At 34.5% G+C, this 23,158-nt stretch overlaps 1 protein-coding gene across 1 annotated transcript; it reads left to right on the forward strand.

Moving 5' to 3' along the window:
• Window positions 1–957: 957 nt before the first annotated feature.
• Window positions 958–5,212, forward strand: LOC131167608 (mitochondrial arginine transporter BAC2-like). Its single transcript, XM_058126403.1, has 3 exons — window positions 958–962; window positions 4,355–4,559; window positions 5,108–5,212. Exons 1-3 carry the CDS (start codon window positions 958–960, stop codon window positions 5,210–5,212), a joined length of 315 nt encoding a protein of 104 aa, XP_057982386.1.
• The last annotated feature ends 17,946 nt before the right edge of the window (window positions 5,213–23,158 follow it).

Here is a 23,158-nt window from a genome sequence, read left to right on the forward strand (position 1 = left end):
CCGTGCATGGTCAATTTTTCATATTTGACCAAATTTTGACTAAAAACTCCTCCTTGACTTCAGATTGGATATATTACATAAATTTCCACACTAACGTAATTCTCTAACGGTTCTTGATAAAAAAATATTACATAGTTAAAGTATATACCAAGATTTGATATTTTAAGTGAAGACCACTTCCCAGACTTACAGTCATTACAACCCCTAAACATAGAAACTAAGGAAAGATTAACTAGAAGATAATTTCAATTTGAATCCACTTTTTCTTAAGTCTTATGGGGTTTTCCTTCATGATTACCCAAATCAATTTCTTGTCTAAGCCTCTTCCATTTTTACTTGTCTTAGCATGATTGTGGGTTTGAAGAATTAACCATGAACCCTTTCTGAAAAGTTTATTTCTTTTAACCCCTAAGGGTTTATTTGATCCATACATTCCATCTTTGGATTTGAAAATCATTTCATAACCATATTCAATCTTTATTTCTAAGAAGATGATTTTCAAGACCTTCTTAATCTTTTTCTTCTCAAGGATAGCATGACATTCCTTCAATTTTTATAATTGCTTTGCAAACCTATTAGTTTCATTTTTCAAAAACATTTTCTTCTCAGATACCCTACCTAGAAATTTATGCATTTTCATTAAAGCAATTTCTAGTTTTTCATTACAAGCCATGCTTTCAAGATTTCGTGCACATGATTCAACATAAGATTTAATACAATCATTTTCACATATATCATTGCATGCATCATCAACAGATTTATCACAAAATACAACAGGTGATTCAACATTTGACACATCACATGATTTGGCACAAGAATCATCACAGTAATCATCACATGAATTAATACATATGTCATCGTCAAAGTAGTCATTAGAGGCAGCTGATGATTCAACATATGATATATCACAAGTTTCAGCATAAGAATCCTCACATGGTTCATTACATGAATCAGTAAATGAGGTAGGGTAAGATTCATATACCTCACTTTCTGTTAATGCAATTACCCAATCATTTACCACTCCAAGATCATCTGAACATGACACCTTTGGAGTGATGGTCTCCTTTTCCTAGGATTCTCCATATTTCATTTTGAGTCCATCCTAAATTTCCTGTGCACTATGACATGCCACAAACTCAACGATAATATTAGAATCTAAAGCAAGATATAACATGTCCATGACATATGAATTTGAATGCATCAAATTTATATAATTTTCTACTGGCATACAAATTCCTTTGACAATCACCTGCCAGGCCCTCCAACTCATAGATTTTAAAAATACACTCATTCTATTTTTCCAGGTGGTGAAATCGACACCACAAAACAATGGAGGACTGGTAGGTGACTATCCCTCTCCGAATGGGGATACACCAATGAGAGTCATGTCGATCTTTTAGTAAAAATGTTTAAGTCAATGTCATGAGGCTTTGATAACAATTGTTATAATTGGTGTACTCCCAAAAGAGGGTGAATTGGAATTTTAAACTTTTCTCCTAAGTTAAGTCAGAAGTCAATATGATTTGGTAACCTAGGGTCTTTCTATACAATCCCAAATGCGAAGATAGATATAAGAAACATAAATTAAATCATGCGCTTCATTCAAACTATAACATACACATGTAGAAATGTAAATTACAGAGCCCGAGGATTTCACTAAAGGCTCACTTAACGGGTGGAGCGACATCAGTTACAACCAGGTCAATTCAAAGGGCTAACCTCAACCAACAAACCTTACCAAGATGGCGCACCTAACTTTCCTAACCGGGTCTAAGCCAGTCTAGGACTATTCAACAGGGCTAGCCTCCCTTTTCAGGCTCGTGCCTAGATTACAACCAATGTATATAAAATTTTGTGTACAAGGAAATGCTCCTTACATAAGATGATGTGTACCAATATAATCAATCACATACACTACCAAATGATAAGATATGATAAGCTTAATGTAGTCTTAGTGTCTACTCTCAAAGATCTTTTGACACTTAAGCAAATATCTCAAAATATATATTTATTAAATATAAGCACAAGATATATTTTGAAAATGATTTGCAAAATATTTTCAATCAAAATCCAAAGTGAACTCCTTGAGTATTGCAATGACAATGCAAAACTCAAAGACTCAATGAAGTATTCCTAGGAAGGACTTTATTAAGAAAGTCTCCTAGGCAACCTTCAAGCTTAGCTCTCTAATAAAATAGTTTTAATCAACAAGAACAAGAGAGAGCTTAAGCCTAATGAGAAGAACACTCAATCATACTTATAGAGATATTTGAGCAATAAAATCTGGTAAGAATGAATGTTGGAGGCTCAAAAATGAGTATAATGGATTTCTAATTTTAAAGGATTTTTCCTAATTAAGACTGCTAATCCGATGTTAATTATTCCAAATGAGCTGGTATATATAGACATCCCAAAAATATAACCGTTCAAGACCCTTATGGAATTATTAGGAAAGTTTAAAAACATTTTAGCACAATAACCCCATTTAATTATTTTAACCACGATAAAAACAATGAGGCAACCCAAGAGCACCGGTCGACCGAAGGAAGTTCGGTTGACCGAGTTGTGCATAGTTCGGTTGACCGGGTATAAATTGAACTACAATTTTGGTCGACCGGACATAGAGGTTCTAGGGCGATTTTTCTTTTTAGCGTAGTTTGGTCGACTAGATTGTTAAGTTCTCATATGTGGGAACTCGGTCGACTAGGTGGTTGGCTTGCATTTTAGGCTCAGTCGACCGTATGGTTAATTTGTTGACTCTAAGGGAGTTTGGTCAACCGAGTGAGAATGAACTGGCCAGTTTGGTTGACCGGGTAGTGGTCAAATGGTTGACCCGGCACCGGTTTAGTCGACCGGGAGGTTTTTGTACTTTCAAGTACGGTCGACCAAACATGCATATTTAGTGCATTTTGGTCCTATTTAATCATGCAATCACCCTAATCATTTATCCATACATATATATATGCATGTGTGAGTGTCCTAGGGTCATTCTAAGTATTTTTCATTTTGTAACTATCATACCATGTAGATGATGCATATGATTATTACAAGTCAAACCCTATTTACTATTACAAACTCATAAAGAATAAATATTTTAAATACAACGATAATAGGATCTTCAAGGCCTTCAACTTTTACTCATTTTGCCATCCTTTTGTCTTGTCACGCTACAAAAAAACTATAGTGACGAAAGTATTAGTCACAAATTCAATTTCGTCACTAAAAGTTGGTATTAGTGACGGTTTTTAAGAACCGTCACTAATAGTGTAAGCATTAGTGACGGTTTTAGAATCATCACTAATACTTTTGTCACTAAAAACAACGCAGTAAACAATTTTCGCGCAAAAATTTTTTCGGGAAAATATTAGTGATAATTTTAGGGTATTAATAACAGATTAAATTTATCACTAAAAGTCATTTATTAGTGACGATTAACTAACCATCACTACTAATATTTATGAATAAATAAAAAATATTAGTTAAGGGTATTAGTGATGGTTTGGAAGAACCGTCACTAATAATAGGGTATTAGTGACGGTTTTGAAATCATTACTACTAGTATTTTTTATTTAAAAAATATTAAAAAAAAATTAGTTAAGGGTATTAGTGACGGTTTGGAAGAACCGTCACTAATAATGTTGTATTAGTGACGGTTTTGAAACTGTCACTACTAGTGTTTTTATTTAAAAAATATTAAAAAAATTAGTTAAGGGTATTAGTGACGGATTGGAAGAACCATCACTAATACTGGAGTATTAGTGACGGTTTTGAAACCGTTAGTACTAGTATTTTTTACTTAAAAATATTTTAAAAAATAGTTAAGGGTATTAGTGACGGTTTGGAAGAATCGTCACTAATAATAGGGTATTAGTGACGGTTTTGAAACCATCACTACTAGTGTTTTTATTTCAAAAATATAACAAAAAAATTAGTTAAGAGTATTAGTGACGGTTTGAGAGAACCGTCCCTTAATAGGGTATTAGTGACGATTTTGAAATTGTCACTATTAGTGTTTTTATTTAAAAAATATAAAAAAAAAATTAATTAAAGGTATTAGTGACGAATTGGGAAAACCATCACTAATAATATGGTATTAGTGACGGTTTTGAAACCATCACCGATGCTCAAAATCTGAAATCCCCCACACTTTCCCCAAATTTCTTCTTTCTCCTACTCCCGCCTCCTTCTCCCTCCTGTCATCTCTTCTTTCCCCAAATTTTGTTTTGCTCCTCCCTCTGGCCCTCCCTCCTTGCTTCTTCATGCACGCAGCTCATTAAAAAGGATAGTTGCAATACAAAGGGGGTGAGTTGATTGTGGAATGGATGGATTTCTGGCTAGAGTTTCTCGCGTAAAGTTGGGGGAAGGAGTTCGTGGTGGGAGGATTCAAGGGGAAGGCCGGCGTCATCTCCGACTACCCCCTCGACACCCTCAAAATCAGGCAACAGCATTCCAAAATCGATGGTTCTACCTTGGGCATCCTCCGCAAGACCTTCGTTGCTAAGGGACCCACTGCCCTTTACCGCGGCATGGGCGCGCCCCTCAGCTCTGTCACTTTTCAAGTGCGTGGTTCACCATTTCTTCTTCTTCTATCTTCTTCTTTATTAATTTGTTCATCTTGCATGTCTCTAATATGTTTAGATTCTTGAGCCCGAACTCTATTTCATCTTGCATGCCTTGGCTTCGAGCTTTTTTATCATAACACATACAATTAAACTTGAACTATATCATGATTGCTGCGCCAATGCTCATATGTTCCCAATCCCATGAACCTGATGTCATGGACGCTATCACTATTTGGGAACTTTGTCTTTTTGATTTTTGCTTTTTGGGTTTTGAAGTAAATTCTGAAAACATTATTAGAATACACATGATTTTGGCTTTTTGGATGAACTTTGGCATAATTAGTTGGTGTTGTGGTTCAATTAGGGTTTTGAGGATGAGACAACACACCCATCCCCATCCACTAAGGGAAAGCTGTCATAATGAAAGAGATTGCAAACAAATTTTTTTCCTAGCTGTGGAGTAGTTCTTACCAAAAAATTCATTCCAATGAGCTGATCAAGGCTAATTTTTATGTTGTCTCTTACAGAATGCCATGGTCTTCTAGATCTATACAGTGCTGTCACGAGCATTTGATTCCTCCGTTGCAGCTGAAGAGCTTCCCTCTTACAAAGGAGTTGCCCTAGGGGGAATTGGAATAGAGGCCTTGTAGAGCCTTTTGCTCCCGTTGAACTAGTGAAAATTCAGCTTCAACTACAGAACATAAAATGCTCAAGCCCCTGCATTGATGTTCGCGAACGACAGCTACCGCAGGGTTCACAGCGAAGTTCCCGATCACAAGGCCATGTGGAGAGTCATTGGGCGCGGTGATTCAGATGTCTTATCTAGTGTCACATTAATGCTATTCGCTTGCATTGTGTGGTTAAAATTGGTTTCTTATGCACATACAAGCTATGATATGTGAGCACTTGCCAAGTCAGCTCATAAGGTATGAAATATCTATTCCTCATGTACAAATTTTCACAAGTTGTGGGAATCAGTATGAGTTAAACTTATTTGTGGAATCTTTTTTTCACACTTGGATAGTAACAAACATCTTGTTGAATTCCTCTGATTGAATAATAATTGTTTGGGTATGTAGTTTTAGTGTTGAGCTGCACACACACACACACACACACACACACACACACACACACACACATATATATATATATATATATATATATGTATATATTGTGTTTGTTTAATTCTATGACCTGGACATCCTTACAAGATGAAAATACGTGCCGACGACCTTACACTAGGACAAACTAATGTGCCTCACAAAGTTTTTGGAACTTGTGTGATAATGCCTGTGTTAACTCTTTACTAATAGTATGAATATTTTGTTATTGACTATTGACCTTATTGGTCACACCTAGTTTTGATTATGACAAATACTCTTGGTACTATTGTTTGCACTGAGAATTGCATGCAGGTTCACCTTGTGCGCTTTAGGACTGAAAGTCATATCATGATGGCGTGAGGTGTTCGTGCCAAAGAATGAAGATATATGTGTTGTATTTTGTATTCATTTGATTATTTCTTCATTCTGGGATGTAATTTATTATGGACTATGCGCGTGTATGGCTTGTAATAATTTACATCATGCATGGTAGGTAGGTATGCTCAAAATGACCATAGTTGGACTTTAGGTACCTACACAGACCTTAGGGATTTCTCCAGTATAATAGAAAGACCTTAGGTTTCTAAACAAATGCACAAAAGTCCCCATATCACATATATTATTAGAGAAATTAAAAGTAGATAAAATATGGACTTAAATTGAAAAGGTTGAGAGGGTTCGGGTGACCGAACCTATGCCGTGTAAATTGGCTCAGGCAACCAAACAAAGTCAACATATTGACTTAACTTCGGGCATCCGAACCTCTTTTGAACGTATCTTCCTCAGGCACCCGAATGCTTTTCAGAGCACTTTTCAATTACTCGGGCGACCGTATGTTTACGTTCAAATAGAGGCTCGGGCAACCGAACTGCCCGGTTTGGTTAACCGAACTTAGCTTCGGACACCCGAACCTCGGACATTTGGCTACTGACTTTGATTCAGCCAACTGAACCTCAACTTGGGCACCCAAAACTCTTAAAAATGATTTTTTGACTGTGTCTATTTGGGCACCTGAACCTCACGGGTTAAAATAATTTTTACTGATTTTTTAAATGGGGTAAACTGGGTTAATTTTCTTAATGGTCTTTTAGACAATTCTAATTATACCCATTGTGTCGCCAACGGTCAAAAAATTCTTCTTGCCTATATATGCCAGTTCATTTGTTTTAATTAGAAAGGATTAGCAAACTTGATTAGGGCAAAAATTCTCTCAACTTTCAAAACCCTAAAAACCCTATATTAGCCAAATATTCTTTCAAGCACTCACATATTTCTCATTTGTGATTTCTCTAAGCATTGTGAGTATTTCGAGGCTATTGTGCTTAACCTACTCAGTTAGAACTCTGACTTGGAGTATTGTTTGATTGATTTTCTTTGAGAGTTTAGCATTAAAGTTCTTCCACGGCTTTCATTTGATAAATCTTGTGTGGGAAGAATTTGAGGTTTTTGGTTCTTGCATTATTGTTGCAAGTTACCTAAACCTAGTTTTTGTGTGCAAAAATCTTTTATAAAAAGCTAGTGCTTCAAACAACTTCATTGTGCTTTATACATTGAAATATCCTATTGAGTTTGTTTGATTTATCTTACTTAGCATATTTGAAACCCTGATATGATTTTATGATAGTCAAATAGTGTGTTGCAAATCTTGCTTAGATATACACTCTAGATTTGGACTGAAAATATATACGTGATTAAGTGTTTAGCACATATGCTTGTGTTGAAGCGCATTTCCGTGTACAAAAAATTTCATACACATTGGTTGTATTCCAGGCACGGGCCTGAAGAGGGAGACTAGCCCTGTGGAATAGTCCCGAATTGGCTTAGACCCGGTTAGGAAAGCTAGGTGCGTCATCCTGTTAAGGCGTGTCGGTTGAGGTCAGCCCCTTGAATTGACTTGGTTGTATAGGTGCCGCTCCACCCGTTTAAGAGAGCATTTTAGGGGTAATCCTTGTGCTAATGTGGCCAAGGTGGGGGCGTAGGCATAGTTAGCCGAACCCCGTTAACATATCGTGCATGTTCTTTACATTTCCACAATTTACATTTACTGCACGTGTATGTTTGTTTGATGATTGCATAGACTGACCATAGGCTAAATTACACTGTTGTTAAAATCTGTAGACCTAGGTAACAAATTTTTAAATACGCAATTCACCCCCCCTCTTGGGGTTGCACCATAACTATCATTGACTTAGAATGTTTGATTTGTTAGCAAGCTGTGTATCCTATTCTGGATGCTTCCACTTCATTCTTTGGAGTTTATAATGGACATGGAGGTAAGAATCGAGAGGTTCAGGTACTCTTATAGTGGGGTGGACAGTTATTCTTTATCTAGTTTTCCCGGAGTTTCTTTTTAAAATTGATTTGAAATGCGATAAGCCTGCCTATGTAGACAAAATGAATTTTAGCCTTTCATCTGATAGGTTGTCTCTTATAGTTAAGGTATGATTTAAATATTAATTTTATTTACAATAAGGTAAGTGGATGCAATGACCGCAAGAAGGGCATCAAGATTGAAGAGAAATAAAATTAATATTTAAATCATACCTTAACTATAAGAGACAATCTGTCAGATGAAAGATTAAAATTCATTTTGTCCACTTGAGCAAGCTTATCGCATTTCAAATCAATTTTGAAAAGAAACTCCGGGTAAACTAGATAAAGAATCATGGATGCAGCCACCACCATCCACGGCCTCGTTGTCCTTCTCTGTCATCCATGACCTCATTGTCTTTCATCACCCTCCATGACCTCATCGTCTCCTCCATCACCATCAAGGTCGGGGATTCTGAAGTTGGGTCTTAGATTGCAGATTGAGCCTTATTGTTTGAGAACTTCACCCTCGAGGATGATGCCGCAGCAAGCCATAGCAGCCCATGCTGCCATGGTCTCTAACTGTCAAAGCTCGCATCACCATCATGGTGGATCCATCCTCGATGCTAAAGTTCCATTGTCTTCTTCAATGAAATAAGATTTTTGTTCAAAAAAATTTTAAATTAAAATATAATTTATTTATTTAAAATAAATTAAAATATATTTAGGTCGATCCAGGTAGCGTTGTGGGTGTCGACGGAGTCCGACTAGGCGGTGGTGATCGTGACAACCTCAGTGGCTGTGATTGTCGGCTTTGTGATGTTTTTTTGGCAAATGAGATCGAGGAAGCAAGGGAAGGATAATGTATTTGAATTTGAATTTGTATAATGTATTTGTATTTAAATTTGAATTTGTATAATATATTTGTATTTGAATTTGAATTTGTATAATATATTTGTATTTTTATTTAAATTTGAATTTGAATTAGAATTAGAATTTTGAATAATTTATGATTTTTTTTAGCAATTATGGTTTAATGTTACATATACGAAAATGTAATTACATATTTTTACAGGAATTAATAATTGAAAAAAATTAATTTAAAATTATTAGTGACAATTTTAAAATCGTCACTACTAATTGTCCAATTTAAATATTAGTGAAGGTTTCAAAACCGTCACTAATAATTGCCTTTTTTTTCTAAAGTTTTAGTGAAGATTTTAAAACTGTCATTAATAATATAGTATTAGTGACAGTTTGAAAACCGTCACTAATAGTTGCCTGTGAGCAATAGTGACGATTTTCAAACCGTCACTAATAATAGAGCATTAATGATGAATTTAAAACCGTCACTAATACTATGGCTTTAGTGACGATTTTTTATCGAGCCGATATAGAATTTATAGTGATGGGCTTAGGTTTTTTAGTGATAGTTTTAATTCATCACTAATACTCTTTTATTAGTGATGATTTGAAAAAATCGTCACTAATAAGTATTAGTAAAGGCAGATATAGCGATTAATTCAAAACCATCATTAATAATCTTATTTTTTGTAGTGCCAATAGTATACCTCCACATATCCTCAAACATGCATCAAATACACCAAGTATTTGTCATTATCAAAACCGAAAATGACCCATAAGGTCAACAGAAGTACTTACCAATATAACTCATTTAGCTCTAAGTCTTCAAGTCTCTTGGGGTTCAGCTTTACTTCAAGTCCCACATAGCCTTTAAGCTCTTCACTTGTCTTTTATTGCTTCAATATTCTGAGAAGCTTTCACTTGATTGTCTTTGATTTCCCACTTGATTCCATGATCAAGAGTGTTGTTTTACTTGATCCTAAAATAAAGTCACTCAACAACACATGTTAAAATATCCTTCATTTGTTATCATCAAAACAAGATTGAAAAGTCTTATTAGGCTAGCAATCTCCCCCTTTTTGATGATGACAAATGACGAGCAAAAATTTGAGTAAGCCTTAAAAAGAATCCCCCTTACAGTAAGCGTTATCTTAACAATATTTGTAGTTTCAAGACCAATTTCAATATCATACAATATCATGCTTATTACATCATTCAAATTCAAGATCATTCAATATCAAATAATTCTCCCCCTTTCTTTTGATACATATATCATGTTCAAATTTTTCAATACCATGCTCAATTTTTGCTTAATACTTCTTCCCTTTTTGACATCAATCAAAAAGAGTAAGATATCAAAAATGATTAAGTTCAAATAAAATCATATTTTAAGCATATGAACATATGAACACGCACTTCTCAATATATTGCAATATAGTATATGTAGTGTGCTTCAATAGTCAAATAGTCATGCATATTTTATATTTTTCATTCATATTGCATATGTGTTGTGACATCTTTTACAATCAGGTATATGTTTTACAACATTCATATTAGCTAAAAATACTTCAAAAGTCATATTTGTCATTCATAATTCATCATTCTTTCAACATTCTTTCCCTCTTTGACATTAATTCATGATACAAATTTGATAATTTCATATGAAAATTAAGGAAAAATCATAATACAAGCATTGAGTCATAATACTCCCCCTGAATTTAATACATTAAATTTTGATACCAATTATGCTTTTAAGTTTATCATCCCATGCTTTAAATATTGATTCATATCATGTATGTGCTCATGGGTACTAATATCAAATACCAATATCATGTCAATATCATTAATATCATGACATGTTCATGGATATATTTATGTTGGCTTGCTCAAATACCAATTGATATATTCATGGGTACCAATATTCTTCATAGATACTAATGTTGATGTCACATCATGCACTGCTCATGAATACCAAATTATTTGGATGCCAATTTTTTCAATTTAACTTTCTCTCTTTTTTGACATTAGTTAACATAAAGAAGATTATCAATAAGCATATGTAGTTTAGTACAAGGAGCAGCATAAGACAAATAAGTTTATCTACGTGATCCATCATTAGCATGTATGGTCAAGAATTAATTTCATATTCATATATCAATGTCATATGAAAATTCATGCATCAAAATTATGCTCAATAACTTCATGCTCAAATTTTCAATATATAGTGAGCCATAAATTATAAGTCAAATCATTTTCATGTCTTTGGCACTATCAAGATATCAACATGTAAGCAAGTAGCACATTAGCATAACATATAAGCATCTAACTATAGCAACATATCATATAGGCATGGAGCATATTATTGTATTGTGTTACAATTTTGCTCATGTTTCTTAAGTGTTTCTCATTCTGCTTAACTACTTCTCATTTTGCTCAAATATTTTTCATATTGCTTCAGATTTTCTTTCTTTTGATTTCATATGAACTCCAAAATTTTCTTTGCAAATCTTAATGTTTTCTAACTTAAGTCTTGTACAATTCATTCATTGATTGAGGCCAACAATTTTTATTAGTTTTAACATGATAAGCATCAGTAGGCTTCTTAAAACTCATCTTTTCATTTCAACCAGTTCAATATCCTTGCAGAAGATGTGATTAAATTTCTTTCATAATTTTTAAAAGGAATACCTAACATCTATGGAGTCTTTGATTTATGAACTAGACTTTTATCGTGGTATAGTGAGGATTTGGGGAGTGAACAAATATCAACCAGCAAACCCTAGATTTCATGGGGAAGATGAGTAATCATGCAAAGGAGCTAGGATTTGTAGGTTTTGGAGCTAGGGATTGAGAGAAAAATGGTGAGGGAACTTCGGGTGATTTATGTACCAGAGTTCAAGAGCCTGACGTTTAAGAAAAAATAGGGTTTTGCACAATAAATATAAAGGGGATCTGTGACTTCAGACACCTAAAGATTTAGTTCGGTTGCCTGAAGAATTTCTAGAATGAATTTTAGCAAGTAGAGGCACTTCGGTCGCCTAAGGGTTAGACTTTAGTAGCCTAAAGTACCTTTAGGATCCTGATCTTGCAGTTCGGTTGACTGAAGTATCTAATTTTTTCAAGTCTCTTTGTCTTCTTGATTTGAATCGTTCCTAACTTGTTTCCCTACTATGTAAAAGTCCAAGTTCTCTTTTTAGCAATACCTCATATAACATTCTTGTTCTCTAAAGGAGAATGGCTTAATATCTTCGACACCCTTGGTTAGGTGTTTCATCTAGGTACCCATTCTTTCTTGGGTCTAGATGGTTTAACAAGAGAAGTTTTTTTTACTTTCCTAACTCATTTAACTTTCACATCTTTCCTTTTTAATGGACATTCAAACTTTATATGTCCCTTCTTCTAACATAAGTAGCATATAGTGTGAGTATAGGCATTAGAAGAGGTGCTAGCATAATTTTTTGAGGTTTTTGTAAAGTATCCCATATAGAGATTCTTTCTTCTTTTATTCTTAGTTCCATTAAATCCTATGCCCTTTTTGTTTAAGGAAATTCTTTGTGATCCAATTATTTTGCAAAAATTTTCTTTCCCTCTAGTAAAATTGTAAATGATCTTTTCTTAATCTTCAAATTGTCTTTTGAGATCATTTATCTCTATATCTTTCTTGCCATCAACATTCACTTGTGATTTCACTATTTCTTTAGACAAGTTATTGATTTTATTTTTTAATTCATAAATATATAAATGTCTTTCTCAATTTCCATAGAAGTTTGGAATCTTAGATCTTCTATTTCTTTCATCAATTTTTCATTCTTGCTTTCTAATTTCTTGATTTTCAAATCTTTTCCCTTTTCATCAAGATTTTTAGCTTTTAACTCTTTCATAACTCCTTTATTCTTGTTTTTCAACGATGTGTATCGTTTAGTCACATTAACTAACATCTTATGAACCTTGAATAAATCATTATAAAGTTCTTCATAAGATGGCATATTCTCATCATCGGATTCATTAGATGAATCACTACCATATTCATTATCTGATTTGGATGAGGAACAATGTTCTTCATCATCATCTCATGTCATATAGCAAGTATAAGCAACTTCTTTGTCACTTGATTCATCATTGGAACTACTTGTACTTAGATTATCCTAAGTAGTGGCTTTCATTGCCCTTCTCTTTTTGGAGTCCTTCTTAAGTAATGGACATTCTGGTTTTATATGTCCAACTTTGTTGCAATTATAACATGTAGGAATTTTATTTCTTGATTTCTTCTTGCTAATTTCTTCTTCTTCTTCTTCTTCATCTGATTCAGATTTTGATTTTCTTGTAAATTTATTTTTCCTTCGAAGGATCTTAGCAAGTTTCTTGGATATGTAGGCTAATTCATGTTCATTCAACTCTTCTTCATTATCACTAAAGCTTTTATTTGTTGTTTTAAAAGCTATGGATTCTTGAGTTTTAGTTCTTCCATTCATGGCCATTTCGAATGCGAGGAGAGAACCTATGAGTTCATCTAGGGAAGTGTTTTTAAGATTTCTTCCTTCAGTTATTGCTGTGGCTTTTGGTTCCCATATTGGTGGCAGCCCTCTAATAATTTTTCGAATCATCTCATAGGTGGTGTATGTCTTTCCTAGTGCATTGAGGGAATTTATAATATGGGTGAACCTAGTATACATACTAGTGATTGATTCTTCTGGGATTCATCCTAAAGGCTTTATATTCGCTAATGAGCATATCAATCCTATTATCTCTTACATCTACCGTTCCTTTATAGGTTACCTCTAACTTATCTAAAATTTCTTTGGCTATTTTGCAAGCCAAGACTCTATTGAATTCATTAATATCTAGAACTTAATACAAAGCATTGATAGCACTTGAATTTTCTTGAAGCATTTTGTGATCTATTTTAGTCATGTCATTTTTCTCCTTAGGGATTTTTTTTCCAACTATTAGTTTGGTAGGAATTATATCACCATCCGTGACAACCTCCCAAGCTTTCCAATCCATGGTTTGAAGGTAGATACTCATACGTTGTTTCCAAAATGTATAGTTTAAACCACAAAAGAGGGGAGGCCTAGTTGAGGATTTTCCTTCTCCAAAGGGAGCTACGCCTAAGTGTGCCATTAAGATCTTTGTATAGCTACTAATTCATATTTTCTATAACCCCACTCTGATACCAATTGAAAACTAGGGTGTAGCCTCAATAGGGGGTGAATTGGGTTGTTAAAATTTCTTTTAAATTCTTTTATGAATTCTTAACCTTTTATAATTCTTTCAAATATTTCTTGACTTCTTTTAGAAATCACACAAAAGCTTAAGTCTTTTATTCAATCCACAACCACAACACAAATAAACAATCAATTAACTAATCAAACCAATCAACCATAATATAAGTAACCAATCAATATATGCTTAGCAATTCTTTTGGCAATATTTAGTTTGATTGTTTGCAACCCTATGTATATGAATATGTAAGCCGTATAGAGAATGTAATTGGTCTTTCAATTGATAATCAAAATAGCTTCCAATCACTCTTTCCAAAATCAAAATTCAAATAAACCTTCAGTTAATAGGTTTTGGGTTGTTAACCAATCAACGTACTCCCTTACGGTTTCCGCAAAGTATTGATTAACCAACGTACTCCCTTTCGATTTCTGCAAGCCCAAGAACAAATTAAGCTTTGGTTTATTTAATTTCCAATACACATTATTTTTAATGATTGAGAGAATTACAACATCCACACAGTTTATATTTTTGTTGAAATTTAAAGAGAATAAGGGAAAGAGAGTGATACCACTATTTTTATAAGGTTCAGCTTATCCCCAGCCTATGTCCTCGTATTTGGCAAACCACCAAAGGATTCCACTAAACCAGTTTCTTTCCAGGCGGAACAACACCGTTATGAGCGATACCCCATGCTCAAACACTCCTTCACTAGGCTTGAGCAACGCTTCTCCAAGCGATATCCCCTTGGTCCAACTATCCAAATCAAACTTGAATCGTCAAAGAACTATGAAATGGAAATACGAATCTGTGTACAAGAACACTCTCAAAACATAGAAAATTTGTACAAGTTATAGAACTTAATATACTTCAAAGCAAATACTAAATAGAAAATATGAAGCTCAAGGTTTAGGTGTCACCAAAGATTCTTTCTTATAGATAGAGAAAACCTAGTTGCAAAATCAAAACCAAGGCTTTTGATCAACCAACAATTTCGTAGAGTTCTCCCAGCAAGAGTGTAAGTATGTATGGATTTAGGAGAATAAGAACGTAGAATGCTTTGTATTGCTTGAGCGTATTTTTTCATTGAGCAAAGGAGGTATTTATAGACTATTTTGTGAAAGAGTTTCCTTATTTGCCAAGTTGACTTGGAGTGTTTGGTCAATTTCACAAAAGATTTGAAATTCTAGAATTAATTTTGAAAAACTTCCCGTTTAGTTCGAATTTCAAAATCTCCGTGGAGTCAGTTGGCTGACTCACTCAATTAGCTCAAATTTTGTGCATGTCAGTCGGCTGGACAGGCGGCTGATAGTGTTCTGTCTGTCCAAAAATTAATTCAATAAATAGTCAGTCGGCTGACTTAATTTAGTTAAAAAATGGTCACTCGGCTGGACAGGCTAGGGTGTCAGTCGGCTAACTAATCCTAGTTCAAATTTGTCAATCGGCTGGGTAGGTTTTTTATACCTTATATTTGTTAATCGGCTAACTAAACTTAGTTAAAAAATGGTTAGTCGGCTAGATAGACCATTCTTTTTCAAATATTTTTATTTATGATTTTTAAACTATAGTTTATTTTTAAAAACTCAAATACATTTTTTTCAAAATCATTTTCATGGGTTTTTCAAGAGATGGGCTATTAGTCTTTTGATCCTAAAAAGCTTCATATATCTAAATAGTATTGGATTGAAGTACTTACAAATATTTTTGTAAGCATGAACTCATTTAACTCTAAGTCTTCAAGTCTCTTGAGGTTCAACTTTACTTCAAGTCCCACTTAGCCTTTAAACTCTTCATTTGTCTTTTATTGCTTCAATATTCTAAAAAACTTTCGCTTGATTGATTTTGATTTCCAACTTATTTCCATGATAAGGAGTGTTGTTTTACTTAATTCTGAAATAAAGTCACTAAACAACACATGTTAAAATATCGTTCATTTGTTATCATCAAAACAAGATTGAAAAGCCTTGTTAGGCCAACAGTAAAGAGCCAAAGGTGATCCTGGCACTAACCCTTGTGGACCCAATAGAATTTGGGGACCAGTGTCAGTTACTTAGTTTTTCTTGCAGATGTTCTTGAGATCGTCCTCCTCCAGGGAAAAGTTGTACTTGGATAGTGGGTGCTCACAGCATATAACCAACGACAAGGCTAAGTTCGCATCCATCACTCCCAAGGATGGAGGATACGTGACATTCGACGACAATGCAAAGGGGCGAATCATCAGCGTAGATAAGGTTGGTAAGGAACCTTCCTTGGTTATTGATAATGTACTGCTTGTTGATGGTTTGAAACATAATTTGTTGAGTGTTAGCCAATTATGTGATAAAGGGTATAAAATGTCTTTTCAAAATGATAACTGCATTATTACAAGTAAATATGATAACAAAGTACTTTTTACCGCTGAACGTCATAAAACTATGCATACAACTAGCTTTGATAACTTAGCTTCTAAAGAGGTTACATGTTTTTCTGCAATAAATGAAGCTAACTGGTTATGGCATAGATGTTTAGGACATGCTAGTATGGATTTGTTATCAAAACTTGTGAAAAATGATTTGGTTAAAGGCTTACCTAAAATACATTTTGTAAAAGATAAAATTTGTGATGCATGTCAAATGGGTAAGCAAAAAAAATCAAGTTTTAAGAAAAAGAAATTCATATCTACCACTAGACCACTTGAAATGCTGCATTTAGATTTATTTGGTCCTAATCAAGTTCAAAGTCTAGGTGGAAAATTGAATGCTTTTGTTATCGTGGATGATTATTCTAGGTTCACATAGGTACTATTTCTTTCTAATAAATATGAATCATGTGAACAATTCACTAGGTTATGTAGAAGAATTCAGAATGAAAAAGGTCATAAAATCACACACATAAGAAGTGATAGGAGAACTGAATTAAATGATGGCATAGAAAACTATTGTGACTTAGAGGGCATTTCACGTAATTTTTCTGCACCTAAGACCCCACAACAAAACAAAGTTGTAGAAAGAAAGAATAGGTCCTTGCAATAAATGGGTAGAACAATACTAAATGAACATAAATTATCCAAATATTTTTGGGCCGAAGATGTGAATACTGCATGTTATGCCATGAATAAAGTGTTACTCAGGCCTTCACGTAATAAGACTCTATATGAGTTGTGGAACAACCATAGACCTAATATTTCTTATTTTTATGTTTTTGGTTGTAAGTGCTTTGTACTTAGATATAATGAACACCTAAGGAAACTTGACTCTAAATCTGCTGAAGGTATTTTCCTAGGCTATTCACTTAACAGTAAAGCATATAGAGTTTTTAATAAAAGAACATTAACTATTATTGAGTCTATTCACATTGTGTTTGATGAATCTAATCGATTTTCTAAAAGAGATGATGAAGATGATATTGATATTAGAAAAGGTTTACATAAGTTATCTACTGAAATTAATGTGGATATCAATTTAGAAGCAAATGATAAATCGATTGAAAATGATAAAGTTGAAAGTAGGTTCATGAACTGCCTATGGAATGGAAATTCATTAGGAACCATCCTTTAGAACAAATTATAGGTGAACTTTCACGTGATGTAGCCACCCGGTCCTCCTTAAGAAACCTAGTTAGTCATTTTGCATTCTTATCTCAGGAGGAGCCCAAAAATATTAAAGAAGCCAAAGAAGATGAGTCTTGGGTAATGTCTATGTAGGAAGAGCTTAACCAATTTGAAAGAAGCAAAGTGTGGACCCTAGTTCCTAGGCCTAATTATCATATTATTATTGGAAGTAAATGGGTGTATAGAAACAACAAGGATGAGAATGGGATAGTAACCAAAAATAAAGCTAACCATTTAAATTGTATCAAATGGATGTTAAAAACGCCTTCTTAAATGGCTATATAAATGAAGAGGTATATGTAGAACAACAACGTAATTTTGAAAATCATAAATATCTTGATCATGTATACCGATTGTCCAAAGCCTTGTACGGATTGAAAAAAACTCATAGAGCTTGGTATAAGAGGCTTAGTGGTTTTCTATTAGAGATTGGGTTTACCCGTGACAAAATTGACACTACACTTTTCATCAAATCTAAAAATGATGATATGCTTCTTGTTCAAATTTATGTTGATGATATTATTTTTGGAGAAACTAATGATGACTTGTGTAATGTGTTTGCCAAATGCATGCAAGGTAAATTTGAAATGAGCATGATAGGTGAAATGAGTTTCTTCCTAGGTCTTCAAATCAAACAAGCTAAGCATGGAACCTTTATATGCCAATATAAATATGTTAGGAACTTGCTAAAGAAATTTAATATGGAATACGGTAAAATTCTTGGTACTCCTATGAGTTCTTCCACAAAACTTGATAAAGATAAGTAAGGCATCTTTGTTGATGTGAAATTATATCAGGGCATGATTGGCAGTCCCTTATACCTTACAGTTAGTTGACCTGATATCATGTTTAGTGTATGCATGTGTGTTAGTTTTTAGGCTGCTCTTAAGGATCTCATCTATTAGCTGTCAAACGAATTCTTAGGTACCTTGTTGGAACCTTTGAATTAGGCTTATGGTACCCTAAGCATACGACATTTGAAATTGTTAGCTACACTGATGTTGACTTTGCCAGTAGTAAGGTTGATAGGAAGAATACTTGCAGCACTTGTCACTATTTAGGACAATCTCTAGTTTCTTGGTTCTCCAAGAAACAGAACTCAGTTGCCTTATCCACAGCTGAAGTAGAATATATTGCGACTAGAAGTTGTTGTGCTCAAATGCTCTATATGAAACAACGACTTGTGGATTTTGGATTGCACTATGATACAGTTCCGATTAAATGTGATAATACTAGTGCAATTAACATTTCAAAGAATCCTATCTCACATTCACGAACCAAACATATTAAGATTAGACATCATTTTATTCATGATCATGTGTAGAAAAGGGATGTAGCACTTGAGTTTGTGTGCACAAATGAGCAGTGGGCCGATATCTTCACCTAACCACTTCAGGAAGATAGGTTCGTACAAGTTAGACTCCAGCTAAGTCTAATGCATAGTAGGGATGCCACCTAGATTTTTGATAGAGTGCACAAACTTAGGAGGAGCTTCTTAACATAGAAAACATGCAGCTCTGAACTTTAATTCTATCATTGCTTTATACTTTATGAGTTTGTATGTGTTTTTGGAAAATCTTGCATGTTGATAGTTATATTTATGTTTTCCATATTGATCATATTGAACTGTTTGAGTTGGTAGTTGCGGATAAATTGTTAGTCTAAAACTTAATTAGGTCATTTATATATAAATATTTTTCGGAAAATGCTCAATTTTCAAATGACATGCTACCGAAATTTCTAAAAAATTTCCCAATCATACTACATATAAATGATTCATACTCAATCCTTTACTTACGCACCATATACTTATAGTAGCCCTTTTTGCTGTTGCCTAAGGGGGAGAAGGGGCAAAATTGGGTACTTTTTGAACAATGTTTTTGAACTTTAAATATTTAAACTTCTCATTGTGCATATTGTCATAGGGGAGCCTTTCAAAGTTGTACCCACTTTTGCATGGTGTATTTGTCATCATCTAAAAGTGGGAGAAGGTTGACCTTATAGGTCATGCCCGGTTTTGATTATGACAAATACTCAGCTATTTAATGTCTATCAAGATTGTGTGCACGTTCATATTAGTTATATCACTTGACAACATGTGAAGCTTAAAGAATAAAGGCCCTAGAAGATTTATTTTTGTTGTAATTTATATTTTGCTTTATTCGAGTCTGTAATAGTAATATAGGAAAAGGTCTGTAATAATTACTGCATATTATGCATGTAGTAGCAATAAGCTCAAAAAACCTTAGGTCCTTGCACTTACATGCAAGATAGTCCTCAATATCACAGATATTATCAGGGGAATTAATTGAAGTAAAATAGGACTTAGAGGGTTAAATTGGTGAGGCATCGGGCAGCTGAACTATGGTGTCCAAAACACCTCGAGCGACCGAACCATTGACCAGTCAGCAAGTTGACTTGGTTTCGGGCGACCGAACCAAAAAGACTATACCGTACTCGGTCAACCGAACATATATTCTGAATTTTCCACCAACTCGGCAGCCCAAACTTTAACGTTCAAAACTACCTCGGGCTACTGAACACATGAGTTCGGTAAATCGAATCAGGACCAAACAACCGAACCTCAGACGAAATGGAAATCGCCTTCGGTCAGCAAACAGAACCTACATTCAAGCGCCCGAACTTCAAAAATTAACTTTTTCTATTGTGTTTCTTTGGGCGACCGAACCATGGGTCAGGCGCCCAAAACTCTCGAGTTGTTTTAATTTTTACCGTGATTATTTTAAGTTAAACAGTGTTAATTTTCTTAACTGGTTTTAAAACAAATTTAATAATACCCTACATATCCCCAATGGTTATCATTTTAACCTAGTCTATATATGGGGGTTCATTTGCTCTGATTAGTGAAAAATTAGCAAATTGATTAGCAAAAAACTCTCAAAAAATTTCCAAATCTCATTCTCTCATACAAAGTACATAAACTCATATACTCATATTCCCTTGAGAAATCTAACATTGGGAGTGTTTTATTCATTGTTCTATATTGCTAGAAACCCTCATTTTTGTATTGCTTACTTGATTTTCGGGTTGAGGGTTTAGCTTGATTTTCCCCCGATTTTATATCGTAAATCTTTGGTTAGGAAATATCTTATAGCTAAGTAGGTCTTTGCATTATTATTGCAAGACTCATTGGGCTTGTATTTTTGTGTGCAAAAATATTTTTACAAGCTTAGACTTGAATATCTATTTGGGCTTTGATATTGAGAAAAAAAAAAAGTTGAGATATTCTAAATTTCTATTGGTTTGAATCTTTGAAACCCTAAATTGTGATTGAGATTTTTTTTCTTTACATAGTTTCAAAGATAAGCTTGATTGATACACTCTTGTGCTTGATTTGAGATAATCATTATTCTGAGTGTTGATTGCACACATACATCATTGAGCTTATTGTTCTTACATTATTGGTGTGTTCTGATTATTATTGGTGCAAATCTGCTTGATTGAGAAGCATTATATTTGTATGCATCTTGTATTGAAATACTGTTGTATTAGCATGGTCTGATGTGGCGTTAATCCAGCCCGGATAGATTGGTTGTGAAGGTTGAGGTTATCCCTGTGCTAATTGACCTGGTTGTATTTAGGTGCCGCTCCACCTGTTAAGTGAGCCCATAGTGTAATCCTTGTGCTGGTGAGTCAAGGCGGGGACGTAGGCAGTTCGCTGAACCTCGATAACATTTTTGGTGTTGTCTCTCTTTACTGCTTTCCTTTGCATGCTTAATTAGATTACTTGTGTAGTTTAATTTCCGCCGAATATATATTGATTTATTTTATCCACACTAGATTGACCATAGGTTTGTATAATACTGCTGCTAGTGGTTTGGTCTAGGGGATTAATTTTTTAAAATACCAATTCACCCCCTACTTGGGATTACATTAAAGCTAACACATTTTGATACTAAACTAAAGTGCTTTGAGTCCGATTGGGGTGGTAAGTATCGGTCCTTCCATACTCATCTCCAAATTCAAGGCATTCATCACCGTTTTTCATGCCCATATAATCATGCCCAAAATGGATGCGCTGAGCGAAAACATAGACATGTCATTGAAACATCACTTACTCTTCTCACTGACAACTCCTTACCAAGGAAATTTTGGGATGAAGTTTGTTAAACCGCATGTTTTCTTATCAATCGCATGCCTACTGTAGTGCTCAATAATTTATCACCTTATGAAAAATTATACAACTGCAGTCCAGATTATAATCTTCTCAAATTTTTTGGGTGTGCATGCTCTCCACATCTTCGACCTTACAACAACAATAAATTGCAGCCTCATTCCTCTCCATGTGTATTTATCGGATATAACATGCATCATAAGGGTTACAAATGTTTAAATCCTAACACCAATTGAATTTACATCTCTCGTGATGTTATCTTCGATGAATCCTCTTTTCCATTTTCTTCCCCTATTTGTAGGTCCACGTCTCCACCTTCATCACCAACTCATGCCATTTTTCCATTACCATTACTTGCTTCACCAATAGGCTCAAATGTGATTAATTCACAAGCTGCTTCATCACCTACAATGGTATCACCTCAGTCACCTATAGCTTTGTCCCCTGCTCCTCCTATCACTGAGATACCTCAAGCACCAGCGCCTACACAAACTCACTCAATGGTCACTCGGTCTTAAGCCAATGTGTTCAGGCCTCGGCAACATACAGATGGCACAATTCAATACCCCATTCCCCAAGCGTTACTTTCTAAAACGACTGCAACAATTGAACCAACCTGCTTCACTAATGCAGTCAAAATACCAAAGTGGTGAGCTGCAAAGCAAGAAGAATTTAATGCTCTGCTTCGGAACAATACTTGGTCCCTTGTTCCATTTCATGCGGCTAAAAATGTAGTAGGATGCAAATGGGTGTTCAAACTAAAAATAAAATCCGATGGATCTCTTAAGCACTACAAAGCGTGGTTAGTGGCTAAAGGATTTCATCAATTAGCTAGCTTGGATTATGGAGAAACATACAGTCATGTGATTAAGCCAACCACTATACGACTTGTTCTCTCACCAGCTTACTCTGCGGGTTGGGCCATGCGCCAAATTGATATTAAAAATGCATTTCTCCATGGGACACTCTCTGAGGAGATATATATGACTCAACAATCTACTTTCTCACGTCCATTATATCCATCTCATGTTTGTCGCCTCAACAAAGCGATTTATGGCCTAAGACAAGCCCCGAGGGCTTGGTTTTCACAACTGAGCTCTTGTTTAATTCAACTTGGTTTTCATGCATCCAAAGCCGTCTACCCCTTATTTATTTTTCATGATGAATCCATGACCATTTTTATTCTCATTTATGTTGATAATATCATCATCAACTCTTTGGTTCCATCTGCCATTGATGAGCTTCTTGCACTGTTGAGGAAAGATTTTGCTGCTAAAGATCTAGGTGATCTCAATTTCTTTCTCATTGTTGTGGTGCAATGACTACCTGGGGGCCTTCTTTTATCTCAACATTGGTATATCCTTGATTGACTAAA

This window comes from Malania oleifera, chromosome 11 (genome assembly GCF_029873635.1).
Source record: "Malania oleifera isolate guangnan ecotype guangnan chromosome 11, ASM2987363v1, whole genome shotgun sequence".
In the NCBI taxonomy this organism is placed as follows: Eukaryota; Viridiplantae; Streptophyta; class Magnoliopsida; order Santalales; family Ximeniaceae; genus Malania; species Malania oleifera.

Excerpts from the sequence above, each read along its gene's own strand:
- LOC131167608 (XM_058126403.1), top strand. Across the intron at positions 4,560-5,107 it reads TCAGCTCTGTCACTTTTCAA|ATCTATACAGTGCTGTCACG; the intron begins GTGCGTGGTTCA and ends ATGGTCTTCTAG.